Here is a 20,268-nt window from a genome sequence, read left to right on the forward strand (position 1 = left end):
AACTGATTGGAAAACCACACACTGAGAAAATTCATCAGTTGTTCACAATCAGGAGGGAAAGATGTATTAAATGAAGTTCTGTGAGGACCCTCCACCAGCCTGGTATGGCTCCAAGTTTTCACTAAATGACCTGGATGGTTGCAGAGATCTTATTAAGTTTGCTGACAGCCACAAGGCATGAGGGACTGGAAGCAGGCTGGGAAGTAAATTTTGAACCCAGAATGACTCATACATGAAAGGACAGATCTACAATTTGGTAGAGAGTCATGCAAGCTACCAGACCCAGGCAGGAACAATCTAATGAATGAAGGATGGGGAAAAACTATCAAAGTGACAGCAAAGACTCTTCAGATACTGTGGGCTACAAACCAAATGTAAATCCACAGTGCCACGTCATATGAAAGAACAGCTAACACCCTGCTACAAGCAAGGTGGGTATAGTCTATAAAATCTGTGAAATCATCCTTTTGTTTTGCTCAGCACTGATAAAAGCCTGGGCTTGAATACAGTCCCCAGGCTTGGGTACCACAGCTCAACAACGATGTGGCCCAGCTGGAGTTCATTCAGGTTGGATCAGTGCAGGCTGGTCAGATATCTCAAAGACCACAACTTCTGAGGTTGGGGGGAGAGATGAGTTGCCTGTGCTAAAAAGAAGAGAGGGAGGAGGAAAAAAAGTATTATTACTCTCCTCAGATATTTGGACATGATGCACAGAGGGAAAGGAGTAATCTGTCATCTGTGTTAGGATGGAATACAAAGGCACTGAAATTACAAATAAGCAAAGCTTTTCCTTAATATTTCAGAGTACTGAATTAATTTGAGGTGATGCAGTGTCCCTAGATTGGATATATTCAAATGCAATGTGGATGGATGATATCACAGGTATGGCTGATACTATCTCAAGACAGAGGAAGAGCACAAACTCTCTCTGCCCAGATTTGGCTCAAGGAAATTAACATCAATGATTCAGACCCAGAGATGTTTGTCTTGGTACACACACCCCAGTTAGTTTTTCTCTTAATCTTTCATTTGGCTGCAACTGAGGCAAAGCTGACAAGTGACGTAAGCAGCCTGATGAGCAGGACTTATATTAAATAGCACTATTGTGATGAATTCTTCAATAACAAAGATAAAATCTTTCTTCCTAGGAGATTTATCTATGAAGATTTCCTCCTGTCTTATTCTAGCTCCTCACATTAGTTTTCTATCCCTTTCAGGCATGTTTTTTTTTCTTTTCTTTCCCCTGCTTATTTGGCAAGCAGAGAGAGAACAGGGCAGCTGATCCCTTGAAAACTGAGAGCAGGAAGGGGCAGAGATCTATTAACAGGTCTCTTTTTCTGGCCATTCCGACCCTGCAATAAAGGGTGCAGCTTGCCAGTCTGGGAAAAGGACAGGAAATTCTGCTCTACTTGGTCTGCAGAGAGTCCATCTCATTCTAAAAGTGTGGCTTCTGTTGGCAAAAAAAAAAAAAAAACACCCACACCTAAAACCAAACAACAAACCCAAACAGAAAAGCACTGAACATCCTCACTCATCTACTATCTTTATTCTTCCTTTGCCTCCTATACAAATAGTATTTTTAAAAAATCAGAAATAATTAAGTCACCCAAATGGATACATCTGAAAGAAAAATGGTCTTCTGAAGTTGTCTGTGCTGTCTTCAATTAACATTTGACATGGGCTGGTTTGGGATGGGATCTTCAATGGGTCACTTGGAGCAGCACAAAAGAGATTCAGTGAGTTCTGTTGCTCTGCCCATTTCTGCAGTGATCCCGCAGAAAGGACTAACTGAATGTGAAGTTTGCTACAGCAAACACAGAGGATGTTCCTGGACTTCAGAAAGGCTATAAAGGATTTCAGGGAAGTCTTCCAACAGCAGGATTACAAAGTCTGTTGTGGAAACACAATCACCCTGCTAGCAGCAGAACTACTCACTCTGAATAGGAAATAAACACCACCCCCCATAAAACACCACTGCTACTTTGCATTTTCTGGCCCTTTCTGAAGGACACACAAAATCTCTCTATTATTAAAATGTCCCATCAAAAAATGTCTGAAAGCAACTGACAGAAAGAAATCACCAATACCCTAATGGTGGTGGGCCCAAAAAGCACATCTGAAATGTTTGGGTGCTTCTTTGAAACAATCCATTTGGTTTTGCCTATTCCATTTAAAATGTTAAAATGAGTGGTAAGATTGCAATTCTCTTCATTGCTTCCATTCTAGATTTCCAGAAAGCATTCCCATGAAAGCCATGATCTTGGTCCTCAGGAGCACCACAAGCATAAGCTGTGAGGGTCTGACACCAGGGTAAAAAGGCTTCCTCACCCACCCAGTCACTGCACCATTCCCTTGTATGTGACACAATACTGGCCCAAGATTCTCAAGAAGTGTTTGGGGCTGACATCAGGAAGATTTCTCATTTGATCACCCAGCATCCAGACAACATCACCATTTGCAACAACACAGCCATCTTGAAGCACCAGAGGTCTCTAGTGTCATGTTGGAAGGGCTTCACATATGACCCCCTGGGTGGCTGGTGGCATCAAGGAGACCCCTCCAGCACACTCAGTGTCAGCCACCTCCAAACCAGGGCCCAGGTCCTGGCTCAACCCCCAAGAGCAGTGTGAGATTCTGCCAAGTTGTCTTTTGCTCTTTCCATGGAACAAGTACATTCCTGCCAAGTCACACGCCCAGACTCCCTGAGCCTATCAGGACTCATCAACGTGTCTCTGGCAGCTTCAAATTAAGCCCCCAAAATGCTTCTTGCTGTGCTGGTACAGTAGGTGGACACTGCCTCCAGTCATTCTCCATGGGATTAGGCAACACAACCAGGCTAAAATGCTTTCCACCTGGTTCATCTTACCCGCAGATTTAGGGAGGGAAAACAATTATCTAAAGTTAGGTTCATGCTTTAGGGCTTCTGGATGCCAAGGAGAGGACGAAGTCAGTCTCACTACATCACTTCAGGCAGTGCAAAATGATTCAGAAACCATAAATTACCTCTGTACTTCCAACTCCAACGTCTTTGCTTTCAGAAGGGAAATGATTGTAACAGAGTGGAAGACAAGCTCCATGCAGCACATTCAGCTGCAACAAGCAGAGCTACAGCACGCAACAAAGTACCTGAATACTGCACTCAGTTAGAAATATAAGAGCCTGTGCATCCTGGAAAGACTCAGGCCGGAATTTGATGCCTGCCCTTTGTAAAGGTGCCCTTCTACACTCATATACCTAGTCTTTTGCAGAAATGAAATAGATTTTTTTATACTTCACAGTAACAGTGAACTCGTATCTAAAGCAGGGGTTAGCAGCTCATTGAAATGGCAGATTTCTAGCAGGAGCTAAAATATTTATTAGACAAGGTAATAGTGGATTATAGAGGAGTGGGGGGGCAATGGCAGTGATCCCAACACATTCAGCAGAGTCCCTTCTCCCCTCTTCCTTCCCAGCCCCCTAATCAGTATTGCTGAATGCCCAGACCAGTCACATACTGAACCTGGAAAATAAGGAGCTACATTTAGATTTTGTTTTTTAAAAAGCCAAAACAGCTATAAAGGCTCCACAATATCTGAGGTGCCATAAGAACAGCCCCTGTGACTGCCAATCTTCCAGGCAGAGAAGAAGGCAGCCTGAAGGGTACTCTCCAGTGGTCACAGGGAGAAAATCTTTACAGAGAAGCCAAGAAATATTTCACAAATCAAAGCAATTAAGTTTGCATGCAACGGTTTGGATTTGTAAAACCACTTTGAAAGTAGCATGTGAAACTGTTCATGATATTAAAGATGCTTAAAGAAAATCATATTAAACAAAAGTAAACTACTGCACAAGGGCAGAAAAAAAAATACAGACAAGGCTCACTCACCAAAGTCTGACTGCAAATCCTTTTTCAGTCCACAAAGCATGTCTGCTGTTATCTATCAAATCATTCAACTAATTGCAAGAGCCGCTCCGTTTTGTCCCCCTGCCTGGCTGGAATCGCTCCCCGGGCAGCCCGGCTGCGTCCCCGCGCCGAGCGCGGCTGCAGCGCACACGCGGCTCCCGCACCGCCCGGCAGCGAGATCGAGCACGAATCGTCCGGGGCTCTCCAGTTTGCGAGGACTCAGAAATGTGGCAATCCTTTAGGAAGAAATATCTTTACACGGCTGTTTAACCTGCGGCTCGCCAGTCCTGTGTAGAAATAGGAAAATTAAGGGTATGGGTTTGTTTTTTTTTAATGAGGTCCTAAAAATCCGGTGCTAGTTCTCTCGGCTCCACTGTCCATCAGGCATTGCCAAGCAAAAGTTGGAAGCGCAGTGATTAACCGGAACAGCTGGTTGAAGGGGAGGCAGCCGCTGAACCCTGGCGCTCCGGCAGATGCAGCAAATGTCGAGCGAGCACTTCATTCCCGGCAGAATTCCACCCCGCGCCCCGCCGGCGGAGAGCGGGCATCATCCCACGGAGATGTGCTGGCCCCTTCCTGCCCGAGCCCCTCCGAGGCTTTCATGGGCATTTCAGGCTGGGGGTGGGGGAATAAAAAAAGGCATAGACGGGAGGGGGGCGGGCAGGCGGTGCTGCGGCGGAGGCAGCGCTGCCCCCGCGCCGCGCTCAGCGCCAGAACTTGGCCGGCAGCGGAGCCGCGCAGCAGCCCCCGAGTTGCAGTTGCAGTTGCAGCAGCAGTTGCAGCAGCAGCAGCGGGGCTGAGCACAAGAAAAGGCTGCGACTGCAGTGTTGCCTGACACACTTTCCTCTCCCCCACCCCCTCTTGGCAAGTGCTTGCAGAGCCTCCAGCACCTTTCCAGGCAATGTCAAGCTGCTGTCAAAGCATTACAGTGCCTCCCAAACACACACACACGGTGCTCGTAAGGGAATATGAGGCTGCAGCCTTGTGTCCTCCCTACAGTGTTTGCTGAAAACTCGGATTAACCCTTCCTTAAGAAGGTCGGAGGAATCAGCACAGGCAAAAGACATGCAAGTCCTGTGTTGAGACCTTGGCGAGAGGAGGCTTTGAGGGCAGTGCTGGGACCCAGCTGGCCACGGGGAGTTTGGCCCTCCAGGACAAGATGCTGCATGGCTTCCCTCGAAACTGCTGGCCTGGCACTGTGGGTAGGGAAAGGGCACTGGCCTAGGAAGAAAGGGTTGCAGTAAACCAGTCTCCTTCCTTTACTATTAAAATGGAAAAGTTGGCTGACTTGTGTTTGAAGATCCAGAGCCCTGCCCACGGGGCTATAAGGGTGTGCACAGGGTCAGATCCTGCCTCCAGCACCGTGCACGTCTCCTTCTCAACCAAGCTGTGAGATGCAAACTGTGCTGCCCAGCTCATTGCATTCTCCACAGTCACCCTATTCACTTGAGAACTACTGTCATCTATAACAGCAAGATAATACTCACAAACAGTGAAGAGAGATCAAGATGAGCATGGATTAAGGCACAAAAGTCATCTACATATATGAGGGGCCAGTCATGGTAGAGACTGCTATTAGATTTGTCTGAAAGTCACCAAGAGGTCACAAATTTAGAAGGAACCTCATGGAAAGGCAGCAAGGTTAAGCCTTATTTCCTTAGGAAAGAAATCAGGATAAATCAAGAGGAACTAAACACATCTGAATGTGCCAGCAGGAAATTTTTACAGACCTGGGGGCCCTAACTCTGTGTGGAGGAGGATAACTGGGTTTCAGCCTAATGCCAGAGCTCTTGTTCAGATTGAAATGCAGCAGCATCTCTATTGTGGTTCAAATTCAGCTGTTTCATGAGAGGATAACTTAAACAAAAGCAATAAAATCACAAAATAAAAAAACTACTTACAAAAGAGATATTTTGGTCCATAATTTCTTTAAAATAAGTTGTTCAGCCTGACAATAGACTTAATTAGTAATTGAGGCAAAATTTATAATTAGAAATCTTTTCACACAGCTATTAATGCTTTTGCTGCAGAGAAATTTCATCTTAAAGGAAAAAACATTACCAGTTGCACCACAAATACAAGAAGCTGCTAATTTGAGTACAGCCAATTGCTTTGGATGCCATGAAATGGATGTCTCCAAAATGGTGTTTTAAAGAAAAAATTAAAATAATTGTGTATTTACACCACCATAAAATTCTTCCCAGGTTATCTGCTGCACAAAGAAAGTGTGTGAGAGCACAGGTCTAATACCCAGTTGAAGTTGCTTGTTTTTGTGGATGAGAACTGGCTGGAGCTGCCCCATTCCTGTGCTGTTGGTGAAGAAGGAAGAGGTGTTTGGGCATTTCAAGCCCAGAATTGCTGGTGGCATTTGCTGAGCTACTTGGCAAGACACCAGAGCACCAGGAGCCTGGAGAGGACAGAGATGTTTACTCTATGGTTTCTGGCCAAAATCCACAAACACAACACTTTCTTCATGTTTCAGGTGGCACGATATTAAAACAGGTTGAAGTGAACAGCTTGAGTTTCTAATGGGGAAGGGAAAGGATACACCACACACCCCAACAAAACAAGGCAGGGCAAAAACATATGGTATGGCATCAAAATATGTAGGTGCCACAAAAGAGAATGAGGCATCAACCTAAGCTATGGTGACAAACTCAAGGAACAGTATGTAGAGTTTTGATGTTTCAGGAACAGTCTGTGCATTGTCCTGTACCTTCTTGACATAAACTTTAAGTTTGTGTGCTCAGAATTAGCAGCTTTTCAAAAATGCTCTGGCAATGTCAGCTACATACAAGCCTCACCTATGAATGTATGGTTTTTAAAATAAGTTAATTTTGTGGAGGAGGGGTGTTAAAAAAGTTTTTTCATGGGGAAAAAAAAGAAAACAAAAAAAATCTCCGTTCTGTTTTTTTGGCATATTCTGATCTCCTATTACCATTCCAGGAGGAGAGAGGTTTTAGGGAATGCTTTCTTGCACCTCCACTTCAGTATAAAATGCTCAAGAAGAAAGACAGCACAGGCTGAGGACAGTCCATGGCTAGAGAGCTTCTGGGTGGTCTGGTCCCTATTGGAAACATCCATCCATGCAGGCTCGTGGCTCTCACCCATACAGCTGAAGTGGTGATGCCAGAGAAGCACCCGCTCTGCAGAAATGGGCATTTACTTATCTCAGGAAGAGGCTGCCCTTCAAGAAAAGTTCATTTCTTGTAAGTAAGGAGTATCTACCTTACACGCACAGACAGGTACTAGTGCTTGGTTTAGCACTTCTTGTACCCACCACATCCTGTCCTGCTCGTGAACCTCATACATATTTCACCACAGCTGCCTTACAAATCCTCCCAGAACCTCGGTGGGAGTGATGCTGCAAACCTAGCATGACTTAAATTGGCTGGGACAACATTTACAGAATACACTTTTATCCAAACAAGACAGGGAGGACAGCAGAGGGAAGATCACAAGCTATTCAGAATGTCCATTATTTAGTCCAGTGTTTGATGGGTATTTGTAACCATTACTTATTTAACCACATCCAAAGCGATCCTTGTCAGAAGTCACAGGACTTCTGACACTCACACAGGATTCTGATATGAACCATTTAGAGCTGAACATGCTCTGAGCTGTGGAGAACACGGAGATAATCTTACATCACTCCACATTAGGAAGTCTCAGGAGACTCTCTGAAGACAGCTGAATGAACATAATGAACAGTGAGCCACAAGAAGACGATGAGGAAAAACCCCCAACCACATGCACTTAGCACAGAGAAACACCGACATTCCAACCGCATATAAAATGATATTAATAGCAACAGAAATTGCTTTGGGTTAGGGAAGGTTCAGAAGAGACTGACACAGATGCTTTCTACTTTTTTTTTAGTTCAGATGTTAAATTAAGATTTTCCATTGCCATCTCCTTCTTCTCATCCTACTTCTTCCATTTAATAATACACGCCTGCACATCAGGGACCCCTGGGACTGGGGACTCATCTTCCTGCTCATCCACCCTCTCATGGCTTGTTTCTGGCACAGCAGAGCCTGTGCTTCCAGTTGTCTTACTGGGAAAGACAGTTTTACCAGGAATTCTAAGCATTTCTGCACAAAATCAAGAAGTTTGGAGAGCCTATACCCTTCTTTGATTGATTTTTGGTTGCAACAGACGGGAAGGAGGAGGAAGGACAAAAGGAAGACCCATCACTCTCTTGGTGGAGGAGACTTCACAGCTGATTACCCAGCTACCCACTGGCTGCACATTTGCTCCATTTCATCTGCTCCAATTTTACGTGGTTGTGCTTATTTAGAAACCCCAGACAACTGCATATCAGCTTCAGGCTTCATCTCTGGTCTAAGCAGATGCCCTGATTTTTACATACAACCCCAAAATGCAATGCACTGTTTCATCAATATATTTTTATGGCAAATGGAGAAGGGACTTGGAAAGAAAAAAATCTTTAAGGGTATTTAAACAGCTTAATAATGGAGCCAGAGGAAGAAGTCCTTGATTGTTCTTTTCTTCAAGTGCAAATTCCACCAGCCAGTCCTAAACATTAATTTATTACGGGTAATGAACACTGAAAGATAAATTGACCCATCCAGTAGGCAATTAGAGCCCATGCTGCACGCACACACGCAGAGCACTGAGACTGAGCACTTCCTTTACAGAGCAAAGGTACTTCCAAGACCCCCATCCATTCCCTCCACCACCAGAGCACAGTAAAATGATTCCTGCACATTTTTCTGGGTAATCAGAGTAGGACACACTGGGGGTGGAGACCCCAGTGCTGATAAGAGAAACAGTGGAATACAAATAGGCTGCAGGAAAGTACAAGGTCCTTTATTCCCCAGCCAGCTCTAATGATACAAAAGAGCTTGTTCAGGGACCTTGTTAGCAAAGGTCATCCCAACAAAAGTGAATCTTGGCTTCACAATGATTTTTTAAGCCAAATGGAGATGAGTTTGACAAGACACAGCAATAAGAAATACAGCAGGAGGTTAAAGATACAACAACAACCAGCAGCCATGCCAGGGCTAGGCTGGAGTTTATGACCTGGTCCAAAAGGAGCAGAGCTCTGGAAGTTGCATGCACAGCATCTGAAAGCAGGTTCATCACTTTCAGGTAGACAGAGCACATTTCTCTCATTTATCTCTACTTCTGTGGCTTTATGTACAGAACAAGTACTTTTTCTAGGCAAAATAAACACACACCCCCCGCCCCCTTTTAGAGATTCTCCTATTTGGTTTTACTTTTTACCCCCCTCAAATCTTTCATAGCAATAAAGCTGGCTGGTATCCCACAGCCTTGTGACATTGGTAAAATCCTCAAGCATGCGTGTGATTGGAGGAACCATGCAGACACAGGAAGCAAGAGCAGCAGCATACCACTAGAGGAAACAAAATGCCTACTTCCCAGCTTTTAGTGATCCGTGCATTGGAATGACAGCAATGTGTTGACAGGGAAAAAAAAAACCTGGAGGGCAAGTAAGCATCTAAACTTTTCAATGACGGGACTGATTTCCAGTTTTAATGTCATTAAATCACTCCAATCCACAGCAAGTGCATGGCAGCTACACTTGGCACTTCAATATCTGCACCAGTGGCTGCCCTGAAAGGGCCTGTTGGTGATCCCTCCTTCAGCAAAAATGCTGTTTCTTCTTTATATTTTATTCATGTCACCAAGAATGAAAAGAGTGATGGGTCTTTTAGCAGCTGGCCTGCATCCACCTTCCTTCTACACTATGGGTGAGCAATTTAGGTGAAACAAGTTCTAACACAAAGTACAGATGAGAGAAAACATATTCTGCTGTACTGCTATAGACCTTTGGATATAGAGAGAAAATGGGAAACAGGCAGTGCAGCCCTACAAGAATAGGACACAACCTTAGAGCTCAATCAGCCCAAAGCATGGCAGAGAGCAGAGGTGTGAGCATGTGGATGGGGCTGCAAAGCACATCAGCAGCCCTAAAACCCTTACTGCATTACATGCCACAAGAGCTCAGGTCTTTGCAGTAGTAGGGACTGAAGACTTCTTCCTCTTGATCCAAAAGGATGCAGTGTTTGAGCCCAAACAGAGGACCCTTCTAGTAGCAGGGATGTGGCCATGCCACATCTCACCCCAAAAGACAGATTAAGAGGCAATGCTGCAGCCTGTAGGACAAGTCTTTAGTCAGCATCCAGCTCCACTCCTGCCTGTGGGAAGAAAAACCTCTGCATCTTTCCCTTAAAGGATTCATCTTGGCACTGGTCTCTGCAGAGGCAATGCTGCCAGTGCAGATGGAAAAATAAGCAAGTGGGTCATCAGTCTTACCCGTTGTCACACAGTTTCTTTTCAATGAGTAGCAGTGTAACAATGCATTAACAATAAATGAAATGCCATGTTAACACTAATTTGCATAGTACAGAGCCACATTGCTCTGCTGCCTCTATTCTCTTTCCTAACTCTCCTGACCTGCATATGAAACAAGATGAAATTTAATTGCTGGGGCATTCAGTAGAATCACTGAATTCCTGCTTAATGAGCCTTCATTTGTACTCTGTTGCATCCGACACCTTCTCTCCAAGGTGCTGTATTAACTAGCTCAGATATAAAATATTTTCCAAGGCACATTTTCATATGTGTTTCAACAAAGAAATAGCAGGAAAAGCGCTGACTGCAAAAGACAATATTAGTATCAGCAGCATGATAAGGCCAGTGAAATCCCAAGAGCACCAAGACATATTCCTCCACCAAAAAAAAAAGCTTTAATGGCTTTTATATATGCTCTAGCATGCTACTATGCAGCATCTACGCTGTGCAACTCTTCTAGAGGAGACAAGACAAAGCTAGGTGAGACCTGGCCAAGGTCTATATGGGAGACAGCCAAGAACTAGAAGCAATACCAATAATTTTGGTGACTCAGAAAAAGCACAGCCCACGTTGCACCCAGGAGTCAGAGCTCTGGCTGGTTTTGCATTCAGATATCTCAGTGAGCTCACCTCATTCAGAAGTCCTTGGCTGAGGAGGTAGCTCATGTGAGGCACCTCAGGCTGCATGGCCAGGCAGCTCCCTGAAAGGTCAGCCTTCCTCCTCGGCTTTTGCTCAGCCGTAGCACAGCCACTACCAGCAGCACATGGCTGTGCTTCAGAGTCACATGTGTGAGAAATGAAATCCTGGAGACGGGAGCTCTTTTTCAGAGTGGAAATAGCTAGTTGATGTTGATGAAGTTGATAGGGTCTTAATTTGAAGTGTTGGTCTGTTGTTGAATATTGAATGTTAGAGTTATGGGACTTGCCTTTGGTTGCCACTTTTAAGTGTTACTATCTTACTCAGTATTTGTATCCCTTTCCATGGGGTCGGGAACCACTTCCCCTGCTCCCAGAAGAACTTGTACCCAGACTGGATTTAATGAGGGGTTGTTGGTACTATATGGACCCTTGCAAAAAACAAACCAGCACATAAGCTATGATTTTAACCTGGCAGAACTACAGGGAACCACTTACCATTGACCAGAGCTGGATTCCATCCTGACACCATAAATTTAAGAGTACTCAGTCTGGATGACACCCCTAAACTACGAGTGAGCATCTTCACAGGGTCATCCTTTGGGAGCAGCAGTGGTGTGCGCAACCCCTTGGGTTCCTCACCCAGAGCCGTTCTTAATAAAGGCCTTTTTAAAGGAGCAGTCTCCTGGCCCTAAAAAACAAACCAGCACATAAACTATGATTTTAACCTGGCAGAACTACAGGGAACCACTTACCATTGACCAGAGCTGGATTCCATCCTGACACCATAAATTTAAGAGTACTCAGTCTGGATGACACCCCTAAACTACGTGTGAGCATCTTCACAGGGTCGTCCTTTGGGAGCAGCAGTGGTGTGCGCAACCCCTTGGGTTCCTCACCCAGAGCCGTTCTTAATAAAGGCCTTTTTAAAGGAGCAGTCTCCTGGCCCTTGTCTATTATGCATGTAGGGACCAAAGGTGACAAAGCAGGCGACATTAACTCGTAGTAGCAGGGGTCACGGGGTAGACAGGAGTGCCCAGCTGAGCGGGCACACAGCGCTGGGAGGCCGCGGGCTGGGGTCGGCCCCAGCCCTCATCTGCCCCCCACGCCGGGCAGCAGTGTCGGCCCCAGCCCGCAGCTGTCCCCCAGCAGTGTCGGCCCCAGCCCTCAGCCGTCCCCCACGCCGGGCAGCAGCAGTGCCGCACCCGCGGTGGCAGCAGGAGCGCGGGGGGATCGATCACAGAGAGCAGAAGCCGTGACCCGAACGGCACTGCCACGCCACAGGCAGCAGCTCCCCCGCGCGGGGTGGAACCAGGCCAGGCTGCCCTGCTGCCTCAGGAGGGCTCCCGGCTCTCCGCAGCCGCCGCGGCGCTGGAACCCGCGGCCGCCCTCGGACCGGGCTGGTGCTGGCGCAGCCGCGTGTGCCGGGCGAGGCCTTCCCAGCTGCGGGCTCCCGCTCCAGCTTGTCAGGTTTTACCTCCCAGGCTGGGGCAAGGCAGAGCCACACACAGCTCCGCGTAACCCCCAAGTGCTGAGAGAGGTGATTTTTGAAGAATTTTGGCTTCAGAGCGTGCGGAGCTCCCTGAGGGACTGCACATTGCTTGTTAGGGCAGGTTTGCAGGATGGGAGCAGCCTCCCTGCTCCCATCCGCTCTCCCCGGAGCAGTTCCAGCACGCTCCCAGCAGCCTGTGAAGGTTTCTCCTTTCACTGGTGTGTTCCAGTCCCCTGTAAAACACTGCTTAGGCTCATCCCCAGCGCGGGTCCGGACAGCACCAGTGCATCCATGGCAGCTGCAGCGGGCCAAGAGACCAACCACAAAGTCAGCTTCCCGTTTGCGTTGTGAGCAGAAAGAGTGGGGATCAGGGTATGGTGTGAGGCACTACTAATTATCCCAGGGTAGCTAATTATAAAGGACGCAAATTGGCAGAAATAAAACCACATGGTCAATAATAGTATTTTTTTTAAAGCTGGAAATTTTAGCCCATTATCTTTCCAGCTGAAAAGCTTTAATTGAAAATGGCTAATCTTCCAGTGGGTTCAGGAAGGGTTTACGAGCTAATTGCTCTCTTTTCTTTAGGATTAACACTTTGTTCTGTGAATAGAGGTGGAGGGCAGCAGATGTGCAGCCTTTGCTCTCTTTAATCCAAATACCCCACTGCCACAGATGCTCCCAATGCTGTGTGGTGGCATAATGGAATCTCTTTCTTGCACATAAAGTGCTTGTTCTGAAATGAAATTACAGCTATCTATTAGGAAGAGTACAATAAATTTCCTCCACCACACATCCCCATCACGAAAGACACAGCATTGGGCTGTAAAAATCCCTGATGGAAGTAAATCTTGCAGGGGAGAGAGCAGCTAACAGATGAATTTACCATGTTCCTTTTGTAACTGGTAGTCAGTGTCATTTGGACACGGGCAGAAAAGTCATTATCCCACGAAAGTCAGAACACGGTCCCACAAACCTCAGGGTGGCTGCGACCTGGCTGCTAAACTCTAGGCTGGGAGAAGATTTAAAGCAGCCAGTTGGGAGAACAACTGCCTTCCATTTAAAAAGAGAGAAATTAATTCTGCTAACCACAGTGACAGCTACAACCTATTGCTCTCACAGACTGCCCATAAGGCTCACTGGCAATCTTGACTACCTGGACTAGATGGGATTTGTATTACATGAGAAAAAGGAGTTGGCTTGATCCTGTGATCTCTCTGGAGAGATGTACTTAAAGGAGAGGAGGATCCCTAACAGCAAAGGTAGCATGAAGCCTGATTCTCAGAAAGAGGGGAAGGGGAGAAAAGGTACATTCAAAGACATCTTAAACGAACAAAATGAGGTCATGGCCATTCAGCTCTTGCTGCTGCAGGGCAAGGAAGACCAAGTCCTTCTTCACCTGAAATTGCACTCCTGCTGCTCAGAAAACCAGTGTCTGACACTTCCTTGTGAGATCCTGATTACCAGTCCTGAAGGATGACACAGCTGTTAGCAAAGCAACTTTTCCTATTGCCATGATCAGACCAGGGAAGGCAGCACCATTAGGAGTAACAGTGTGCCAGCCCACCCTGCCCAGACTGGAGATCACAAAAGCAACAGAGCACTTGGGCCCAGAAGGTATGGGGAGAAGGAGGAAGCATTTGGTGTTTGAATGTTTTGTGTCATAATGTCTCAGCAGTGCTGCTGAGGAAGGCTCCAGGGAAGGGATCCAGCCCCACATGTATGAGTTAATAGCATCTCCAGGGCTTCCTCTAGGATGGCCAAGGAGGACGACATGCTTGCCTAGAGAACAGGTCATCTCAAGTCCCTTGAATCAATTTCCTAACTTTGGCAAACTGTAACCTAGAGAGAAGATTAATCTCTTGTGACAGAACAGCAAATACAGCTCAGTAACTGCTTCCCCTATTCCTCCTCTCCCTAAAACCTAGAATTTTCTGCTGAATCACTATCAAAAAGAACATACTCAAACCCAGGAAGGAAGCAGTGCAAACACTACCCATACAAGAGTGTCTCAGTCAAACCCATGGAAGCAGAAGACACAAGAGTCTGGGGAATGGGTACCATAGTCAGAAATTTCAAAAGCTCAGCTAGTTTTTAAAAACTGAATTTATGTGAAGTACAGCTCAATATTGCCTTTTCAAACCCTTCCTGGAACAGTCACGATGTTGCTATCCTAATTCAAGCCTTTCATTAGCTGGTGAATTGGAATATTTAGTGTTCAAATGAAGATGAATTGTTGCCAGTCACAGCATCATCCTGCATTCAGCACTGGCTGATCTTAATCTTGCAAAGTATTTCCTCAACTAAGGGAGAAAATCCTCAGAGCAAGCAGATGACAGACACACATATCATGAGCATATGACCATATTAAAATCTAGATGGATGCTGAGATACTAGAGGCATGGGTTAGGAGGAATATTTTCAAAACTCTCTTAACCCAGTGACCCAGTTTATGGGAAAGATGCTTTATCATTTGTACCTTTAGATTGCACATGAGAAGAGGCAGCAAGTGCACACTTTTCTACCCCAGCAGCTGTTCACATGCTGAAAAAGTGGTAGTTACTTGTGCAAGAAGGCATTAAAAGTTAGAGATTTGTTCATTATTGCTTTCCTGGGTGTTGTTTCTGGTACTCAAAGGCACAAAAATCCTGCAGAAGCTGACTCTCTAGAGCTACACCTCCTACTCCAAGAGTGCATTTCTGTGCAAGAGCCACTGGGAACAACACTGAAAACCTTATTACTCCACAAAGATGAACACACAGAATCCAAGCCAGAATCAACACTGGATAAATTATGGGCAAGAAAACCAAGTTTTAAAGCTGTATATTTGCCAAAAGATGCTTTGACTGTCTTCTTCTTTTCAAAGGAAGACAAAAAAGCACAGAAAATTATTTTCTGAAAACTGTAACAAGCACTGTGAAGACCTAGTTTTGTAGTTTTGTGAGCACCCACCTTCACATTAGCTGACATCCCTGACATGCAGTTACAGACCTACTGCAGAACTGAACTACCATTCCAGGAGAGCTTCCTAGAAAAGCTTTTTGTAATAGAAATATTTTGTCCAATTATTTATAGAATGATCACTTAAGGATATTTATTCTCCAAAATATACTGTACTATAAACCCCATTTACTCAACTATTAATTAATTTCTGAGAAGCAGCACAAGGCTTAGTGAAGCCTACAGAGACTCTGAACTAACAAGCAACACCTGAGGGGAAGGTCACAATGGGGACATTAAAGCTTCCTTGCAAGATTTCAGGTGCACCCCTGCAGTAACCACACACTCCTGGAGACCATTGCATGTAGATGGTGCCCAGGCACGGCTGACTAACAATTACTTACATTTTATGTGGTGTTCCAAAGTAATTAAAAACTGGATTCCTTTAGAAAAAGCAATGCCTCAAGCCCATCAGGATGTTTTTTAGGCAGTAGTCTCACCATTACAAAGGGTATTTGTGATCTGAATTGCAGCTACATTAAATACATTATTAAATATACAAAGCATCATGCAGCTGGAGTTATCCCCAGAATGACTCACTCCTGGTGTACAGTGATTTAGCCAGAGGAGAAGGGTATTGGAGGAGGAAGGTGCAAATGTTTTTCACAGGTCATTACTGTAGCTGCCACACCAATCCTCTCTCCAAGCCACTTTCTCCTTTCCCTTCTTCATGGAATCACTTGGGTTGGAAGGAACCTCTCTGGAAACACTGCCATTAAGGAACTCCATGGACAAATAAAAATGCTCCCCTTACTTGGGAAGCTTCCAACAACATAAATGTTTGCACTGGGACCACATGGGTGAGGGAAGGTGGGTGTACCTGCTGTCCCCTGCAAAAAGGGACATTGGCAGAGCCACTCCAGCAGCATCCACCTGCTGATCCTGCCCAGGGTGGGAGCCATGCCCTCATGGCCAGGATTCTCCTCTCTGCAGAGAGCAACCCGAGTGCACCAGCCTCCCTCACTCTAAGAAGGTTTTGGCAGGATTTGACGGTCAAGCATAATTCCAGATGAAACACGCCAGATTGAAGGATTTCTGCATAATTAGGGATATAATACTGTATTTAAGAATCTCCCAAATACCCGCAGTTAACAGAGGGCAGCGTGCTCAGCGGAAATCCATCTCCTGTCACCAGGGAATAAAGCTGGCACTAAGTGGATGCAGATCTTCACTTTCTTTAATACCTCAGCAGCCCAAATGCAGCAGCCAAAAAAAGTCCTTTCCAGAATGGGCCTAAGTCCACAGGAGATCTCCTGGACTGGATGGCCCCAGCTTAGAGGCATCCAGTGTTCCCAAAACAGTAAAGTGGCTGTGCTGGTACCCAGGCTTTGGGAAAGTTTCTATAGCAACAGGACACAAAGAAAATTTAGGTGTTTACATGGCACAGCTAATTTACGCCATCACAGCTGTGTTTAAGTCATTGAGGCCGAGGAAAAAGCCTGAAAATATGCAATCCCCCATCAGAGGAGTTTTTCCCTTTATTTCATCCCCTAACAGTTTTTAAGTCTCAGATTTTGTGTTGATAGGTCACTTTTCTGTTACCTCTTCCAAGGCCCATCCCTGTGTAGGTGCTTGCTTTCTACCCCAGCTGTTGAAAGGCCATAGAATCCCAAATTTTCCAGCTTTCAGAAAGACCTAGTCCAGACAGTACTGCAAGATACACTCTTCTCAAAGCAGCAGGTGCAAATATATTGGTTGGTTACTTTGCATTGTCATTTCATTTGGAGAAGAACAGGACAGCTATACATGCACATCTTTTAAGTACACATCCAGATTTCCTGCAAAGCTGGCAGGCAGCAGTGGACAGCACCACCATGGTACATGGGGAACTCAGGGTGGGCAATCCTCTGCACTGAGACCAGGAACACACTGCACAGCAGCTCTGTGCCATGAGGTCACAGATTTAAGGCTGGTGGGGACCTTCCTGTGTGTTTTCTTGCCAGCCCACAGACACAATGAGCTCATCCTCACACCACTGCAGAGGACACAGCTCCCATGCCTAGCAGAAACCCCAGGACAGAAGTGTCACCTCAACAGGCTGATCTCAATGCTCAGAATAAATGCAAAAAATTCCTGCCACTCCAGTCCCATGCTGCAGCAGCCACCTCTCAGCATTATTGCTCCCTCTGCCCCTGGATTGGCAGGCTCTGCTTTTCCAGAGGGATGAGTGCACAGGAGTGTGCTGCCCTCACACAACATACCACCACTATGGAAACCCTGTCTGGGGTGAAATCTGAGGCTCTGCTCTCACTGATGTTTGCAGCCCTGCAGGCTCCTGCCCCAGCAGGACATTGCCTGTCCCCTAACCCTGGGGTGACAGAACAGATTTATGGGCTCAGAAATGTGATGCTCATCTGTATCACGGGATGGAGAAAATAGCAGCTGCAAAGTTCAGTGTGCCATTAGGACAGCTATGGCTTTTCCCAAGACAATATTGCTGCCCAGCTGCTCTCACAGCTTCTCTCCCTATGCTTTCACCTTCCCTGGGCTTCTGCAAATTAGGAGTTTCACTTCAGTTTTGCACTAGCAAAAGTTTCAAAACAAATGAGAGGTGACCATTCAGTGTTTTCTCTCACCTTTCTTACAGGTGAAGAGCTCCTGAAGGACAGTGCCACAAAGCCTTCCTCCCACTGCAACCTCACACCCTCTCCCTGAGAACACTTGCTGGAAGGCAGTTAAAACTTAAAAAAAAAAATTAAATTGTGAAAAGGACAGGCAAGGAAGGGGAAGCATGGGGATTGAGCAGACAGCAGATTAATAGCCTGGCATTTATGGCAGTTTAATAGTAGAGCTGTCACAATAGGAGAGATTTACTAATTGCAGAGTCATTTGCCATGGATTCCCATCAAGCTGCCATTTAAATCGCTGTGCAGTTTTTAAGATGGCTTTTGAAACTAAGGAAGGGGGGAGAAGAGACATCACCCACAGTCTTTATGAAGCTAAATTTAGGGAAGTATTGTGTTTTCACAGAGATGACCAAGTCAATAAGGAAGCAAGGAAGGAGCCAGCAGTGCTGTGAGGCCCAAGGAGCTGGGGAGGAAGGGGGCAGGTATTTGTGTCTGAGTCCTGCCATGCTATAAGCAGGTCTTACATCTGGGGACAAGGCTCTGACCTCAAACTAAGTCCTGGAGAGTTTTACCTAGGTTTAACCAGTGACCTACTAATACCTCCAACACCTCCCCAGGCATTGAGCTATAACTTCAACATGTCTTTTTTCAGAATTAGTCAGCACTGGGTTTAGGGACAAAAGAAGAGTAGTAATCTCTTGGGTCTGTCAGCAGGGAGGATCAAGTTGGTCCTGACTTCAAAGTGAGCAGTAAGCTCCTAATTCAAACGTTCTCATCACACAGAGCCTCAACCTGAGGCATGCACAGCTATTTTTGTCAGGGCAACCTGGTGACAGCTTGCTGCAGTGCTCTGCATGCCACCCCCATAACTTGGCTCTTCTCCATCGGGTCCCTGAGGCCACCAGTGCCAGGCCAGGGAGTGATTCACAGAGCTGTGAGTCCTACTAGACTCATGACACCAGGTTTGTAGGAAAATTAAACAGGTTGAGATTTTTTTCCAGCTAAATCCTCAAGTGACTGTTGTTACCTGGTGAAAATACCTCATTCCAGTCAAACCTGATGTTCCTCAGCCTTGACCAGGAAGTTTCCAGAACAGCCTGGAAACCAACCCAAGTGCAAGCAAGAGACCTGATGAATGGATGATGAATGGAAGATGGTTCTCAATCAGGAAAAAGAGCCTAGGAGTTTTATATACTAGAAGGGCACCCTTACCTTTCGGGAAAGAAGGGTTCTCAGCACTATCAGGGGCAGTTCTGCATCCAGACTCCTTTGCCCCACACTCCCACCCTCCCCAGCATCACTCTCTGGACTCATTTTCCCCAGAATAAAAGGGGGCAGCTGCCCTTTGCACCTTAGTCCTTTCACCTGCAGAGGCACAGGACACTACCACCATCACCAGGGTGCCAAGAGAACTTCAGGACACTCAGGTGGGCTCCACTTCGTGCCACAGGAGAGGTGGGGGAGAAGCTTTTTGGGGGCTTAGGGCAGTGATGCCACCCCATCTCAACCAGCAGCACAAGGGAGGCTGTGCCTTCTCTGTCATACATGTTCTCATAGCTCAGCTGAGAGGCTAGAGAAAAAGGCTGGTTGACTCCTCTTCTCCTTTAGGGAAATAGAGCAATCTTAGCAGTTCAGCCAGGGCTTTGCAGATCATCAACAATTAGCAGCCTACAAGGGTGCACGGTTGAGGCTTTTGTGGCATTTCAATTCTGCTGTCATTTAATAACCACCCATGACTCAGGCTTTCCTCCCACAGGCTGTGGCCCAGCACTCCTGATCTTTTTCATCCATTTGGATCCACTGGTACAGAAGATAAAAATGCGTTAAACAAGACTGCTTTGCCATTGCACCTGCAACTAATCTGACACCCCAAGAGCGTGATTTGATCAGGTATTACACCTTGTCCTGGTCTCCAGACTGTTGTTCAAATGCATTTACAGAAAGGATACTGTATTAAGGCAGCATAGAACTCTTCCTATACTTTCTCTGAGGACAGGACAAGGCAGGACCAGCCCCCATCCAGCCCCAGCATCCAGCTCTTGCTGCAGCTGCTTCTAAATGGTTTTGGCCTACCAGGAACACATTTAGACACAGATGAGAAGTGTTACAAGGAGTTTTCTTCTCAGAGGCACAATCAGTTCCCATTTTACATTTAGCAGAGATAAGATGGCTGAAGCATAATTGATTTTATTTTATGAGATGCCATACAATGAGCATCCTTAAACAGAACTCAGTTATAATGAACATACAGTACAAGATGAGTCTTCACTGAGGCAAATGTCATTGCCTAGGGACAAGTTCAGATCTAAGTAACATCAGATTCATTACTCTGCATCTTAGATGAGGCTCTTC

General features: G+C 46.0%; 1 protein-coding gene across 5 annotated transcripts in view; it reads right to left on the reverse strand.

Annotated features, from left to right (window-relative positions):
* The window catches only part of GRIP2 (glutamate receptor interacting protein 2), a 257,720-nt gene that overhangs the window by 78,530 nt on the left and 158,922 nt on the right, over positions 1-20,268 (reverse strand). Inside the window, exon 1 of one of the 5 annotated variants that reach the window (XM_039695433.1) lies at positions 3,866-4,714. The exons of the other annotated variants lie outside the window; for them this stretch is intronic. Within the exon in view, the coding sequence (XP_039551367.1) occupies positions 3,866-3,905 (40 nt within the window). The 5' untranslated portion in view covers positions 3,906-4,714. Of the gene's footprint in view, positions 1-3,865; positions 4,715-20,268 lie in introns of those variants that run through there. 5 annotated transcript variants of the gene reach the window in all.

This window comes from Passer montanus, unplaced genomic scaffold, assembly GCF_014805655.1.
Source record: "Passer montanus isolate IOZ18808 unplaced genomic scaffold, ASM1480565v1 scaffold9, whole genome shotgun sequence".
Taxonomy (NCBI): Eukaryota; Metazoa; Chordata; class Aves; order Passeriformes; family Passeridae; genus Passer; species Passer montanus.